This window comes from Archocentrus centrarchus, chromosome 14 (genome assembly GCF_007364275.1).
Source record: "Archocentrus centrarchus isolate MPI-CPG fArcCen1 chromosome 14, fArcCen1, whole genome shotgun sequence".
NCBI classification, from domain to species: Eukaryota; Metazoa; Chordata; class Actinopteri; order Cichliformes; family Cichlidae; genus Archocentrus; species Archocentrus centrarchus.
Genome location: NC_044359.1, coordinates 36,534,605 through 36,551,250, shown reverse-complemented (window position 1 = coordinate 36,551,250; position 16,646 = coordinate 36,534,605). Strand labels below are relative to the sequence as shown.

The window sequence follows — 16,646 nt, the reverse complement described above, 5'->3', positions numbered from 1 at the left end:
CATACAACAGCTTTTTAAATAAAGAAAACAGTTTCAGATTAGGAATAAAACTGAAGTGCAGAGGAGAGGGGGAGCACCTGTCTGCCTGTAAAGCCGTCATTCAGAACCAGTCACGGCTGCACTTTGGGTCAGAATAGATCTGCTAGCAATAAGCTGTCTAAAACACGACTTAATCAGTTAATAAATAGCTTTTTTTTTCCTCTCATTTTTCTCATTTCTGAACTGTTCCTGGTGTGCTGGAGCCTCATTTTTCTAGCTTCTCTCCCCTCGGAGCTCGAGGCTTTCGTCAATACCCGGTGTTTGTTTTATAAATAATTTTATTTATTATTTATTCCAGTTATTTTATGATGAGCACACTTTCCATGAACTGTCATTTCCCAAGTTTTTCCACACATGTTTTAGGACAGCCACTCTGTGGATTCCCCCTGCCACCAAGGGATGGTTTAGCACATGGCTTACTCTCCCTCTGTGTTTTTCACCAGATCCTGCCCGTGTGCTAAACATGCCATCAGTCATCTATGCGGCCATTGGTCTGCCTGGCTTCATTCGCTGTCCTGTAGATGCCAACCCCCTGTAACGCTGGTTAAGTGGAAGAAAGATGGCCTCCCTCTGCGGATAGATAAGGTGAGCTGGTGCTGTGCTGCAGCTTTGGTTCCACTCGCTTTACCCCACCTTAGGCTGGAAATTAATGCTTCATTTCTTCTGTTGACAGTTCATGTGATTCCATTTTTCACCTTCCCCCTTTTACTGCACTTCTCTGTTTCTTATTTAAGTGAACAGGTTCAGGAGTTTTTACATTTTATTTATTGACAGCCATTAGACCACTGATCAATTGGCATTACAAAATCCGCTCCGTCTTATCCACTGACCGCAAGTTCTGTATCCCCAGTACCCTGGTTGGAGTCAAATGGAAGATGGGAGCATCCGTGTGGTAGAGGTGACGGAGGACTCTCTCGGCACCTACACCTGCATGCCTTACAATGCCCTGGGTTCCATGGGATGGTCGCCTCCTGCTCCCCTGGTGCTAAAGGTACACGTATTTAGGGCCAGATGTATGAATAGTTTGTGCTAGCAAAATTCCTCTTTTGGCATTTATATAAACTATTGCCTTATTGCATATGTATTTGTAGAAGTATTTGTTGGCGATTAACTGTAAATTGCAACATTATTTATTCATTTGAAATAGAGGACTTGTTATCAGGACAACCAGGGTGATACTAAAAGGTACTTCCGTCTCTTTTCACTGGGTCCTCACCTTAAATGTTTAGAGCAGAACCTGCAGATTTCTGGTCTGCATTAATGGTGTTTTTCATCTTAGTAAATCTCACCCTTGTATCCAGGGTGATGTGCAACTTCACTGATGTGTCCTCTTCAGGAAAGTTACCTTTGTTGTCTTTCACTCTGGGCAGGACCCTCCCAAATTCTCAGTGGTTCCTGGAGGGGTGTACAGGCAGGAGGCTGGAAGAGAACTGGTCATCCCCTGTGAAGCAGAGGGAGACCCCTTTCCCAACATCACATGGAGGAAGGTAAAACACCTCATCATACATCCTCCCTGCATGCGCACAATCTGTGCCCTCAATCCTCTGCGTAAAGCAGCTTATTAATCAGTTCTTCTTGTTGTGTTATGTCACATTCAGTGTTTTCCACTGAGGAATCTTCATTTCTAAAATCACGGCCTGTAGTGGATGCTCCTGTTATAATTGCTCTGTACTGTGTGTCATTGTAGCATTTTTAATCACATTTTAATGATGCCTATAAAAAATGCAATCAGGAGAACATATTAGATTTTCTCAATTGTTTTCTTAATCATGGGGCGTGTTTTATCCTGCTCACTGACTCCTGTATGATTAGCTATTGTTTCTGTATCCCATTTACCGAATACACATTTTATCATTTTATATTGTAGCAGATGTCAGATTGTAGGTTGAGATTTTTGAGATTTTAGTAGCTTTTAAACAACTGCTTGTTTCTCAAATAGTGTAAAACATTTTTATGGCACATGCCAATGCACTGTGTACCTCTCTGCCTCTCTTTCATTGGCTGGCTCCATCTTTCCGTGGCCCGGGTGGACCACAGGTAGGGAAGCCCAGCAAAAGCAAGCACAATGTTCTGCCCCGAGGCAGCTTACAGTTGAAATCACTCACAAAGGAGGACCACGGGGAGTGGGAGTGTGTCGCCACCAACGTTGCCACGAGCATCACTGCCAGCACCCACGTCCAAGTCCTAGGTACCTATCATGTACATAAATGCACAAATACACACAGATATGTAGAAACATACATAAGAATATCAAATTCTCTTTGTTTAGCAATTATATTATTGTTTAGCACCCTTTCCCCAGCAGCTTCTAAGCAGCTTCTGATTTCCATCCATCCATTCTCTTCCGCTTATCCTTTTCAGGGTTGCAGGGTGGCTGGAGCGTATCCCAGCTGCCATAGGGTGAGAGGCAGGGTACACCCTGGACAGGTCACCAGCCTGTCGCAGGGCAGCTTCTAATTTCTTGCTGCCTAATTTTAAATTTTGTATTTCAGATTAGACCAAGGTGTAGGAGTCAAGGTGCAAGAGTAACTATTGTGTAATAATAACTCAACAAAAGAAAACATTTAAAATTGTATCCAACAACCAACTGTTCACAAGATAGCAGCATTATGGTAAATGGACTAGTTCTTATATAGCACTTTTCTACTCAGTCTGAGCACTCAAAGCGCTTATACAACACGTTTTACATTTACCCATGCACACAAGTACTTCCATGATTAATTAAGCTAAGTGCTTCTTTAATTAGCTAACATTCACACACTGACAGTTGCATTGGAGAGCAACTTGGGGTTAAGTATCTTGCCCAAGGATACATTGGTATGTAGCCTGGAATCGAACCGCTGACCTTCCGATCAGTAGGTGAGCTGCTCTACCTACTGAGCTACAGCCACCCAAATTATGTGCTAAATGTGTGTAATAATAAGGGCATCAACTTAATGAAAAACATGGTAAATGGACTAGTTCTTATATGGTGCTTTTCTGTTATAGTTGAGCACTCAGTGTGCTCATACAACATGTTTGCATTTACCCGTTCACACACATACATTTATACAAGCACTATTTCAAAGTGCTTTCTATCCAACATTCATACTCTGACAGTTGCATCAGAGATACTTTGGCATGCAGACTGGAGCCAGGAACCGAACCACCAGCCTCCTGATCAGTAGATGCCTGGCTCTACCTACTGAGCCACAGCCTCCCCATTAACTCCCAAACCTACAATAAACTCCCAAAAAACTTCAGCTTCAGTGCAGTAGATTAACAACACCTGCATGTGGTGTATAGCATCAGAACGCAGCGAATGTTTGACAAAAACAAACTGAACTCTTTGGAGGAATCAAAACTCAAATCCAGCTTTTCAAGGTTGTGTGTGTTTGTATTTGCGATGCTGGTTCTTTGTTGGAGCTGCTCAGAGATGCTAGCTTCATTAGATGCTCACTAATTAGACTTCTGCTCTGGGTCTTTGCAGGGCCCAGGTATGCGACCTGCATCGTATATTAATTACCTTGTGGTCATGTGCCGGCGTTTTATATGCGGGGCCGACAAACAAAAATGCTGGGACTTTTTCCCATCCTTGATCCTCACAGTTATTTTTTATTTTTTGTCTGTAAACATATTTGTCCCCCTAGTTTTTTCTACTTTCTTCATTCCCTCACATCCATTCCCATAGTTTCAGCAGTCTCCCTCCAGGAATTTGCTGATTTGTGAGTCCTTATATTGAAGCTTTGATTATTATTATTGATTTATTATTGCTGCTGATTCTGGGTGGGAGGAGTCAGGAGAGTTTAAACTTCTTCAGGGAGCAGAATTAATCTGATTGATTAATTCAAAAACTGCGGCGAAAAGTAGCTCGACGGTGCTGAGCAGGCCAATCGCAGTCGCTCCGGGCTGCATGGACCCGATGCGTAGTTTCATTTCTCGAGAGCTGCGGGTCAGGTCGTAGGTTCCTGCGACCTGTCAGAGTTTCTGTTGCTACCTTGTTTGTGGTTTGTGGGGTTTTTCCCCTTGAGAAGTGTTCCACACATTTTATCATAATCTCATATGGGACTCTTTCTCCCAACTTTTGCTGTTGCTATTACTTTTCAGAGGTTTATATGCAGTGCATTCATTTGTGTTGGTGAAAATAAGAAGAGATTTACTATTAATTTCATGATTTGATTTGACTCAGTAGTTAGTCTTGCACCTTCATTCAGCAGAGGAACTTTTTCTGTAACAGACAGTTGACATTACCGAGCAGCACGATGACAAACGCTCCTGGACTATTGATTTTTTGTTCCACAATTAATTAAAACATGTCAAATTCCAAGTGCAGTCATTGGTCTTGTTTGCCGTGGCCTTTGTTCTCGCTGAGCACTGTGCCTCATTTCTGGATGCAAGCCAGTCAAATCAGTGCAATACCACAGCGGTATCCCACTGGCTCCAAATGGTTTTCCTGTTTCTTTGGCACAAATTTAGCAAGTAAACAATGCAACAACAAATTATTCTTTTTTCTTCATACAAAATGTATATCTTGGCAGGTAAAAAAGAATATATATATATTCAAAGTAATTTATTGGTAGTACTTCTGCAGGTAAAACTTTAACATTACTGGGTCCAGCTCAGCTTACAGTAAGTGTGTTTGACAGCTAAAATAAATGTACCACAGCAGGGAAACTCGGTGACTAATGTGCCCTTTTAAAAATTGCTTTCATTCTCTGCAGGCACAAGCCCCCACGCCCCCACCAGTGTCCACGTGGCTGCGTTCTCCACTTGGGCCAATGTGTCTTGGGAGGCGGGCTACGATGGCGGTTTCCAGCAGACATTCTCAGTCTGGTATGGCCATGTGTGAGTCATCCCAGCATGCTTTGCTTCCTGCTTTTTCTTCTTCCAGTGTGTCCTTTGTTATTTCTGAAAAATGTCTTTTCCAGGGTTGTGTTCAGAACAGTTGTGAAAACTGTGAGATGGAAAATACATGGAGTTCCGGTGTCTGTGAGTTTTCATCTCTGATCTTGGAATTTCTTGGGGAAAATAAAAAAAACAGTAACAAATAATATTGCAACTAAACTGAACATGACCCAAAGTCCTCTTTCTGCTGCTGCTGCTGCTGCTGCTTTGCTGCTGCGTGACTGGGGGAAAGGCCTGGGTTAAAGATGTGTGTTCAGTTTCACAAGATTTTAGATATGAACGATAAAGTTTAATTGGGATCATAATGAATGTATTCTCACTTGCTAAGATGTCTGTAAGTGTATAATGCAGTAAAAATATGTGGTTGCTGTTGTGCTGCTGATTCTGGGTCAGGAGAGTTTAAACTTCTTCAGGGAGCATGAAGTACTGTTTTAACCCAGGTCTGCATTTTGGATGATGGATGTGTGCACTACGTGTAGCAACTAGACGCCAGAGAAGGTTTGGTAGACTGAAGCAGGATGTTTTTTGTCCCCCAAAATTCTAGTGCTATATAGTAATATATGTTATATATTGTAATATATATTTAAACTTTCAAAAAATATACTGAAAGCACCACAAGAAAACATGAGACAGACAACAGCATTTTACTGTGGTAGCTGCTCGAGATGCAGCTCTACTTTATATAAAGTTCAGTGATTCTGAAGGTAGAGAGCCACACAGAGACAGGATCAGGATCAGGATGTGATGAATGGGAAAAAGAGTCCTGTTAAACAAATCTATTTTCAGTTTTAGACGTACTCTTTGTCTACAGTGAATGTCTAACACATGCAGACTATTTTAAAAATGCTGCAACATTACAGATCCAAATAAATCCTGAATTTTCAAAGTGCTCTGCTGGGTCTAAATGCTGAAGACACAATTCCAACAGAAAAGTTCATCATCTTGTCCTGTGTGTGTGTGATCCTGACAAAAAAGATACTTTCCAACACGCCTCTATCTCACGAACAGTCCGCACAGGCTGCAAATTCGGTGTAGCCGTGTGGTTAGACTCTCAAATCTTGTTAAATGGCAAAATATTGGATACTTTTGTCTTTCAGCAAACCATAGATATCTGAAACATGAAAGCCCACAAGGCAGGGATTGGGTTAGAAACCACCAGTTTATACTTTAATAATGGAAACAACAAACATACTTTCTTGAGTTTAAAATAGGTAATGTGAAAAATATTAACTAGGCAGATATGTTAATATAACAGGATGTTACAGAATAGGCTCAATATTTTTTGTTTGTTTTTGGCGGGAGTGGGGGATTAAAACTGCATCATAAGAACTAAAATGCACTGAGTGCATGCTTGTAAAAGAAAACTGTTAAGTGTTAACTGAAGATTATTCTGCCACATTTTGCTGTCCTCTAAATTAAATTTTAACCCTCTCAACAGTCTAAGAATATAAATTGTTGCACAATAGCTACATCTGTAATCATGAAAGCTCAAACACTAGATAAAGTGGTCCTACCTGAAGCTAACTAGCCTAGCTTAACTTAGCAGTGCTGCCTCCTCTAGCTCTCATGTAATTTTCTGTAGTTATTGCCTCAGAATGATTCTTTCATTTTAATATCTGCATTTAAAGAATGACCTATTAAACTGGCTAATTGGTTTAATTGGATAAATGTCACAAGAATCACATTAAATTAGCATTTACCATGGCACCCATTAGACTGGCTCCTAAAATGAAGGCAACAGTTCAGCCACCAGCTCTTTACTGGCTTCACCAAAAACTATTCAATATATAACTGAGTGATGAAGGCATAATGAGGAAACGTTTCACAGTTTTTAGATAATATCCTTCTCAGGCAGTTCAGCTAGGCTTTATTATGTATTGAGCTTCACCGCTGCTAGTCCGGCTTTTGACCTTAAATTTTCTAGATGCTGACACACATAAACACATTTCCAAGAAAAAAAAAAGAATTGTAACATTCAGCTGTGCTTTTTATACACAAAGTCAGCACCACATGAAGTCTGTAATTAGGTGAGCCAGTATATTTTAGAATAATCCTTTTAAGCAATTTTCTAGCCATTACCCATGAGTTTGAGAGCATATTCACTGAAAAACAATCATTAAAAAACAACGTAGTGCTGCATACTGTATTACATACAGTTAGGAGGGATTCCTCATATGTGTGGATTTCTTTATAGCACAAAAGGAGAATGTTTACAAGAGCATACTACTGGTACATCTCACAAAGGTTACATCACCCAATATGCAAGTAAGGATTATCAGGGATGGTTAGCTTACACTTAGCAATATTGCTAACGTGAAGTTCATTTGATAGTTAAGTTACTCATCCACAGGATCAGGATCAACTATATTAAGCCCAACTCTGCTTTCTGCAACCCATCATGCTTTATTAAAACAGTGATGAGACCAGAGAGCAGCACAGATACAAAAACAAATCTGTTTTAATGAATCACATTCATACTGACAGCAGTCATCAGATACCTCTGTACTGCTGACTCTAAACCTTAGTAATTTTCTGCTGCTATTTGTTTCAAAACCTTTCCACACAGCTGATAAACTTATTCAAACTGTATGTCAGCGTCAGCTGAATAGATGGACCCACAATGCAGGACTCAAAACAGGATTTAACTTAAATTCCATCCTTTATCGCTGGAAAACACCAGCTGAACAAACTAAGAATGACACTTTGACAGGAATGCATACAAACAGGGGAGCACACAGCAGGAGGGAAGCCAATGATGATAACACAACAGGGAAAAAGTGAAAACGCAGACAACATATGCACAAGGGGTAATGAGAGGAGAGTGGAAACAGCTGGGCTGAATCACACTAATGAGACAAGGGGACGCCAAACTGAACATATGACACATGATACAAAACACTATCAAAATAAGACAGGAAATGAGTAACACTGGAACACAGACTCACACATCCAAACTTGACACCAGGACAGGAAGCTAAACAAATACTAAGACACAGCTGACTTCACATGAGAGCAGCTAAGGATAAAACACAGAGGCAAGACCAGGATAGACCGCATAAGAAAGGAACTATCATAACACGAGGAACTAAGGTAAACACAGAAGCCACAGAAATCATTATATCAAAAAGCAAAGCAGTAAACTAGAGCAAAAGTCTTCGCAAATCCAGAATCACAAAACTCAAAGACCCTGGGTCCAAGACCTAGGGACCGTGACACTGTAGGACGTTCTGCAGGACAAATAGTTAGAAAAGAGTATTAATGAAAAAGAAAATTATTGTAGGGCCTTTATCTTATAATATACAGTGCCTTGAGGTGACTGTTTGTTGTGATTTGGCGCTCTTATAAATAAAATTGAATCGAATTGAGTTTAATATTTTAGGAATAAAGTTATTCAATGTAAAATTGTCAGAATATAATGAAAAGCTCTGTACTCAAGGTAGATAATGTTAAGTAGTGATTTCTGTGGTGGAACTCGCTGCATCAGCACAGCACTGCTGTTGGAAACACTGAGTGAACTCAGTTTTGCTGCATGAACAGATGCACGTTCAAACCCTGCCATGCAAAGAAGGAAGATGTTTAAACAAGATGTGGAAATGCCACTGCTTTCTGTGGGCTCCTCATCCAGGAATTCACCTTCTTCCTGATTTCTTTGTTTTCTGCATATTTGTTATACTTGCATGTTTCCGATCATTAAATAGATTTTAATATTTGACAAAGAGTAAATAGAAAGTACAGTTTTAAGAACTCATTGTAATTATTAGTGAAGTGCAGTGCACATAGGGGTGTTGTACATTTTGCTTGCGTACAGTTACAGTCTGCTTGATGTGATTATGAGGCACAGTCGACGCTGAATGAATGGCATGGGCAAACTGCAAAGCTGAGCTCAGCATGGGCTTAATACCATCAAGTCAAAGCTGTGTTGTGAATAATGAAAAAAAAAAAATCAGTACAAGTATTGAATTCAAATCCATCTATTTAACCTGTGTAATGTTGGATTTGAGATAAAAAAAAATGACATTACATTATAACGTCCTATACTGTGTGGTGGTACTGAAGCTGAGAAAAGACTAAAATTGTTGTAAATCATCGACACAAGTCAATTTCTGCCTAAAATATAAAAATGATGAACGCACCCTCTTAACCTTCTTCTTGCCTACTGAATCATCTTTTAAACATCTTTCCCGTGTGCTCGCCTGCCTCTCACTGTGACTGTGCAGGCTGAAGAGGGAGCGTTTAGGTCCATATGACTGGCTTTCCATACCTGTGCCTGGAGGCCGTGACTGGATGGTGGTGCCCGGCTTGGAGCCAGTGACAACATACCAGTTTAGCGTCCTGGCCCAAAACAAGCTTGGCACAGGGCCCCTTCAGCGAGGTTGTCACTGTGAACACACTAGTAAGTACACCCACCGCCGCTTAATCAGGAGGAAAGGATCCAATAATAAAACGGCTTTGGCAGGCAAGCACAGAGAATAACCATAAACTAAGAGAGTCACGCAGACATGTTCCTCATGTTTACTTTAGAAAAGAAGTGGGCAGTGTTCATTTACCTTCTAACATTTGTAATTTTAATAATTTCAATATCAGGTCAATTCAAGAAAAAACTGTCACTTAGTTTAAAATAATCTTGGAGCAGTATTTTTAGGAGGATCTGGGCTGTAAATGAAGTTAACAGCTCGCACAACAGCTCTGGAGAAGCCAAACAACACTCTCTGTGTGAGCGCCTGTCTTGTGATCTTTCACAGGCTAAAGGATCAGGCAGATATTTTTGCATGCTCAAAACACCTTCATATCTATACACGAAATGACAGTTTAAAAAATATTTAGTTTTTTCATTTAAAAATGAGATTATATCTTTTGGCTCAATGAATAAATAAACTAGCCTATTGTTCTGTGAAAAAAAAATCTAATTTAGTTTAAATCTGATTAGATGTTTGGTGATTTAAAGGTACAATAATAGCTTACAATTGTTGCATAACTGACTCATTATGGTTGTTTAGCTACTATAGATGTACAGTGAGCTATCACATGCTAGTGTTAGCCTTTAAATGAGGGGAGATACTGGCCACCATGTGGGGCTCAAAATAAGTGGAAATCAAGGTTGGTTGAAAGTCAACTGCTGGCTTTAGTAGTTGAATTGATTATGATGTACATAGTTGTTGTTTGCCATTGACACATATTTAAAGTATCTAGTGCTGAATAGAAATTAGATTGGAGATCACAAAAATTCTACTGTGTCTTTTATAAACAGATCACAGCCCATCACTTCAGATAGCAGAAACTGGAGTGTGTACCCTAAAACCATCTTTGACCATACCGCGCACACACAAGTGTGGAGAGAAACATTTAATCAACACACAGCCAGGATCACTGTTTGTGTTGATATTAGAATTAACTTCTAGTATCTCAAATAGTAAAGGTTAAACCAACAGGCACCAGCTCCGTGGTTCACTTGCTGAACTTTAAGACAGGCTTGTTTATTGTTCAGCCTCAACGACAATCAGTGCAGCAATGTAAAAGCTCAAACTGGGCTCCACTTCAATCATTGTGCATATGTCACTCCTTAAAACAGTGAGTAGTGGAATATTTATTAAGTGTAAATTAAGCTGTCACAGATCGTTACTTAAAGATAAGTAACGTGCATTGAAATGGAGATAACGATCCATGCTGCATTACCATCTGTGTCAGCCAAGAAGGAGAAACAAAGACCACGCTTAGAGCCCAGGGGCTGTTTCTTATCATTCGCTTCTTTCCCTTCTTCCATCAATGATTTGTAAGTCAGATATGATCACAAAATGAAATTAAAATGAAAAAAAACAGTCAGGACATAGGAAAGATAATAAACACAAAGTTTCAAAGATTGCAGGATATGAAAAAGAACTGTGAGCTTTGCCGAATAGTGCATAATCAGACGGTTGCTAACATGCTAGTTTAAAGTTTCATTCAATAAACAGAGTGACCTGTGATCAGTATATATGAGTGGCTGCAGCTCAGGTGGTAGAGAAGGTCGTCTATCAATCGGAAGGTTGGTGGATCGATTCCCGGCTCCTCTGGTCCATTTCTCTAAGTATCCTGGGGCAAAATACTGAACCCTGAGTTGCCCCCAAATGCATCCATTGGAGTGTGAATGTTCAGATAAAAGTGTTTAGGTATAGTTAAAAGCACTGTATACCCGACCCTAGCACTGTAACATTTATGCTAGCAGTTTAAAATGTTCATGAAGGGGTACTGAAGGATGAAAGATCTCAAAGGTGACATTAGAGGTGGGAATTTAATGACAGTTTAACTAATATGCTGGTGATGCATTTGATAGAAAAGCTTAATCACGTCTATAGTCACAGTTAGGTTAAGATGTGTGTTAGTGTCATTGTGTAGAGGGGGGCTGATTCACTTACCTCTTATCATGCTGATGGATACTTGCCTTTGGCTCAAGATAATTGAATCACTAATACACATCCCCAACTCTAATGTGCTCTTCCAGTATTTCCTACAAGTACCCCTGAACCACTGGTGCTGCTTACCCCACCACGGTGCCTCACAGCCAATCGCACGCAGCAGGGAGTCCTGCTCACCTGGATCCCGCCTGCCAATCACACAGCACCTATCCAGCATTATATCATGGAGTTTCGCCTGGGAGAGCGATGGGAGGTCTTGGACGACAGCATTCCTGCAGGGGAGACGGAGTTGGTTGCCCGAGACCTCATCCAGGTAAAAGCTCAAAATGGAAGCTCATCACGGCTTTAAAACCAGACCTACATGTACATCTGCCACTTTAAGCTAGAAGGCTGTATGAGACATAGTGGAGAATTAAACATACTTTTTATTTTGTAGCACAGCAGTTATTCAACAGTGGCGACAAGAAGGATATCGTAAAGACTTCAGAGTACCATATTATAGAGCACTTTGCTCTCACAGTGCAGGCTTACTTGTGATTTTTAGCATTTTTAAAAGTAGAACGGGAAATGTAGCATTCAGCTATCAAGCTCGTTTCTTGAAGAACCAGCTCTGAGTTTAGGTTCAGGTAGGGCTTGGCGATAAAATGATAATTACTGCAAAATAACGTTTCCTTTACACGTTTCCTTTATACATGATAAATATAAAGTTGGTAGAACTTATTCCATCTGCTATGACCTGGCTCACAAGTCACAACACAGACTAGAAACTGTTTTATTTTAAATTATTTAGGTTTATTTGGTATTTGGTCCAGAAAGCATAAAAGGCAAGAAGTGGTGTCTCCCTAATCAACCTTAGGCATGCCTATATCCACACCTTGTCAGGTGTAGACAATTTGCAGCTAAGCCGTGGCAACACTTAGGGACTTCACTGCCACTGCAAGGGAGGCAGGGGTTGCAGACGGGAGTAACATAAAAGCCTCTCCCCTCAAAAGGGTTCCTCCATGAGTCCTAAATAAATTTTAAAAAGCTCCTCTGGAGTCTTCTGGTCCTTTATCTCCCAGACCTGAAAGATTAATGGGGGAAGCAGGACAACATGTGGCTGGCAACAGGGACAAATTCGTCCCAACACTAAAGTCCTTTAATGAAGCATCCGGCAACCCTGCAAAGAAGCACAAAGCACATCATGCTTGATCATTTAAGTAGAGCAGATATCACACACACACACAGAACAAAATGTAGTAACCAATAATTCCAACCAAAAGTGATCTGATGTCCCCACAACACAAATGGTGACATACCAAGTGGTCCTATACCACAACGCGTTAATATACCTACAAAATTCAGTAAAGTGTCACCAAGCACAAATGGAGAACCATGCCCACAAAATGATCACAACAAGTGTGGCTCAAAACCACATAAAGTTACTGCCATCATCTGACCAGCAACATTCACATTTGATCCACCAGAAGTGGGTCAACTTCTCCACACTAAATGCTCACCTCATCATTAGGCATCCATAAATACTGATGTACATGTACACAGGCATCTCCACACAAAGCTGAAGTTAAACACCACATGCCTACTCAACTGAAAGCTTCCCTGCTACAACCACAAGGCCATGAAATGACCCTTAACTGCTCTAAAAATTTCCTACAAAATTCAGCATCACTAGTTTAATTTTGAGCAACTCAACATACCAAAAAAAAAAAAACCCAAACTAGCTTAATCTATCTAGTCTTCAGTAGTTCAAGGCAACTTTAAATGCAAAACTCGTGAGCAGGCAGCAAACCAGTGATGTCATTCACTGCAACTCCAAAGCATACCTCCACCCAGGATAACCACCAAACACAGTAAACTAAAACCACAAAGCAAAATAACAAAAAGTGCTTTGCTACAAGGATACCACACTTCCTAAAGAAAGTTTGCTTAGTCACAATGAAAACCTTAAGTAAACCATCAAAACCCACCAAAAAAACCCTCTGATGTTTAGTCTCCACAAGAGGGTCCAAAATATCCTGTGTGAGCCCCCGCTTATGTTACAGCCTGGCTCAAAAGCTGCACTATAGGGTGGAGACTGACTCCAGAGTTTGCAGAAACTAGTTATATTTTAAATTACTTTGTTACCTCAGCTTAAAAACAACAACAACAAGAACAGTCCAGAAAGCAAGAAGTGGTGTCTTCCAAGCCAACCGCAGGGATGCTGTTATCCACACTTTGTCAGGTATAGACAATTGGCAATAAAACCTTGGCAGCAGCTATCAAACTCCTGTCTTGACAAACCAGCTTCTCCTCGGCTGCTCCTCCTGTGCACACAGTGTAAGAGCAGCCGGCAGCAGCAAATGTGCGAACGTTTGGGCTACTGCAGCCGCGCACACCACTACATTATGAGTGTGAGTGACATAAAAGAGAAAATGGCTACAGAGTATGTTAATGGAAACTCGAGCGAACATGACACCCCAACGGACACAGCCCAAGGCTCAAAAAACAAGGACATGATTTGTAGGGTTCAAAGAATTCAGTGGGGTGGTTATTTGAGGTCCAACAAAGAATCAGAGCAGCATGCTCTTCAAACTGTGTTGATAGCATGTTTCCACAAAGGCAGGTAATACCACAAATCATTTAAACCATCTGAAGCAATGCCATTCTTGCACAGTGTGAGACTTTACAGTCCCAGACACTTTGCCATGCCTGATGACAAAAAAAATGAAGACACAATATCCCAAATTCAACATCCTACTTTATTGTAAGTACAGTCAAAAATATTGGATTTAAGTAGCTGATTAAAGTAACTGACCCTGATTACCAACTCCCTGGCCATAACCATTTATCTCAGATGGTACAAAGTTAATTTAAGTACATTTAATTATTTATTTTTGTCTTGGAGCATAAGCGAATATGCCAGTTTTGTTTATGTTCCTCTGTTTCATTTTTTTGAATTTCTACTGTGGATACAGTTGTGGTCAAAAGTTTACATAACACTGATCATGGGTATGAATTTTGGGCATTTAGTGATTTTGTTCAACTGTTCTTTTTTTTTTCCAAGGTGGAATGATTGTACTGCTTACATCTGTAATGACTTTAAAAGCAAGCATTGGGTGCCCAAGTTTGAATTTATTTAAAATTTTCTCTAATTCACACATGGTCAAATACAGCCTCAAATATATACAGTGGTATGCAAAAGTTTGGGCACCCCTGATAATTTCCATGATTTTCCTTTATAAATCACTGGTTGATCAGATCAGCAGTTTCAGTTAAATCTATCATATAGCAGATGAACACAGTGATATTTGAGAAGTGAAATAACGTTTATAGGATTTACAGAAAGTGTGCAATAATTATTTAAACAAAATTAGGCAGGTACATAAGTTTGGCCCCCCCAACAGAAAAATGACATCAATATTTAGTAGATCCTCCTTTTGCAGAAATAACAGCCTCTAAATGCTTCCTATAGCTTCCAATGAGAGTCTGGATTCTGGTTGAAGGTATTTTGGACCATTCTTCTTTACAGAACATCTCCAGTTCAGTCAGGTTTGATGGTTTCTGAGCATGGACAGCCCACTTTAAATCCCACCACAGATTTTCAATAATATTCAGGTCTGGGACTGAGATGGCCGTTCCAGAACGTTGTACTTGTTCCTCTGCATGAATGCCTCAGTAGATTTTGAGCAGTATTTTGGGTCGTTGTCTTGTTGAAGTATCCAGCCCCGGAGCAACTTCAACTTTGTCAATGATTCTTGAACATTGCTCTCAAGAATCTGCTGATATTGACTGGGATCCATGCGACACACAACTTTAACAAGATTCCCAGTACCTGCACTGGCCCCACAGCCCCACAGCATGATGGGACCACCACCAAATTTTACTGTGGGTACCAAGTGTTTGTCTTGGAATGCTGTGTTTTTTTTCTGCCATGCATCCCGCCCCTTGTTATGTCCACTATTGTTCAACTATTCAGCACACTTTGCACAAGGAGAGGCTGTTTTGAGGCTCCCATGTTGCCACTCTTCAGAGAAGATGCAAAGAGGAGAAACACTTGCAATTGGCCACCTTAACCCTTTCTCACAATTGGATTCACCTGTGTATGTAGGTCTAGGGTCAATGAGCTTACAAAACAACTTTTGTATTTCAATAATTAGTGCTAAAGGTATTCAAATCAATAAAACGACAAGGGTGCCCAAACTTATGCACATGCCTAATTTTGTTTAATTATTGCACACTTTATGTAAATCCTGTAAACTTCATTTCACTTCTCAAATATCACTGCGTTCATCTGCTATATGATATATTTAACTGAAACTGTTGATCCAAACAACCAATGATTTATAAAGGAAAATCATGAAAATTATCAGGGGTGCCCAAACTTTTGCATACCACTGTACATACACCCCCACTAATATTTGGGTAAATGTCCCTTAGCAAGTTGCACCTTGACCAGATACTTTTATTAGCTGTCAGCAAGCTTCTGGCATAATTTTGGCTGGATATTTGACCACTCTTCTTGACAGAACTGGTAGAGTTCATTTAAATTGGTTGATTTCCTGGCATGGACCCGGCTTTTAAGTGTAGTTCACAAATTTTCAATAGGTTGTGGTTGGGGCTTTAGGAAGACAAATGGACCAGTTCTTATATAGCACTTTTCTATTCAACCATTCAAAGTTGGCATACAACATGCCTCATTCACCTTTTCACACACATGCATTTCTTCTATGCCTAAGCACTTTCTATCTAACATTCATACATATTCATAGACCAGTGGGGTTCACTATCTTGCCCAAGGATACTTGGCATGCAGACTGGAGCAGCCAGGGATTGACCCACCAACCCTCAGATTAGTAGGTGACCTGCTCTACCTCCTGTGGTACAGGCACCCCTGGCCATTCCAGAAGTTTAATGTTAGCCTGCTTTATCCCAGTTTTGATGTGTGTTTGGGATCATTGTCATGCTGGAACCAAATTGTGTCCAAGTTGTGTTTAACTGCTGATTTGAGGTGAAGAATTTGGAGGTAGTCCTCCTTCTTCATTAGTCCATCCACTTTGTGCAATGTACCGATACCACTGGCAGTAAAACAGAGCATGATGCTACCACCACCATGCTTGACAGTTGGCACACTTGTACTTACTTCTACTTCAATAGCAGCTAGTGACTAAAGCAAGAACAAGGATGATTTTGGAGCACACTTTTTGTGACTGATTTCACCTGGCAACAGCCAGCAACCTCCAGCAACTACTTGCTAACCTGTTGCAGAATATACCCTAGCAACCAGAGTTTGCCAGGTGGCCTGTGTGACTGAATCCTTACGGCCCTTTTACATAGAAAGCATCATGTGCTGTG

The 16,646-nt window shown here is 40.5% G+C and overlaps 1 protein-coding gene across 1 annotated transcript in view; it reads left to right on the top strand.

The window, feature by feature from the left end:
* LOC115792419 (protein turtle homolog B-like) overlaps positions 1–16,646 on the top strand; it is a 178,820-nt gene that overhangs the window by 124,959 nt on the left and 37,215 nt on the right. The window contains 9 exon segments of the mRNA XM_030746944.1: positions 483–563; positions 566–624; positions 890–1,030; positions 1,410–1,526; positions 2,077–2,227; positions 4,740–4,851; positions 9,141–9,279; positions 9,281–9,320; positions 11,402–11,628. Of these exon segments, the coding sequence (XP_030602804.1) occupies positions 483–563; positions 566–624; positions 890–1,030; positions 1,410–1,526; positions 2,077–2,227; positions 4,740–4,851; positions 9,141–9,279; positions 9,281–9,320; positions 11,402–11,628 (1,067 nt within the window).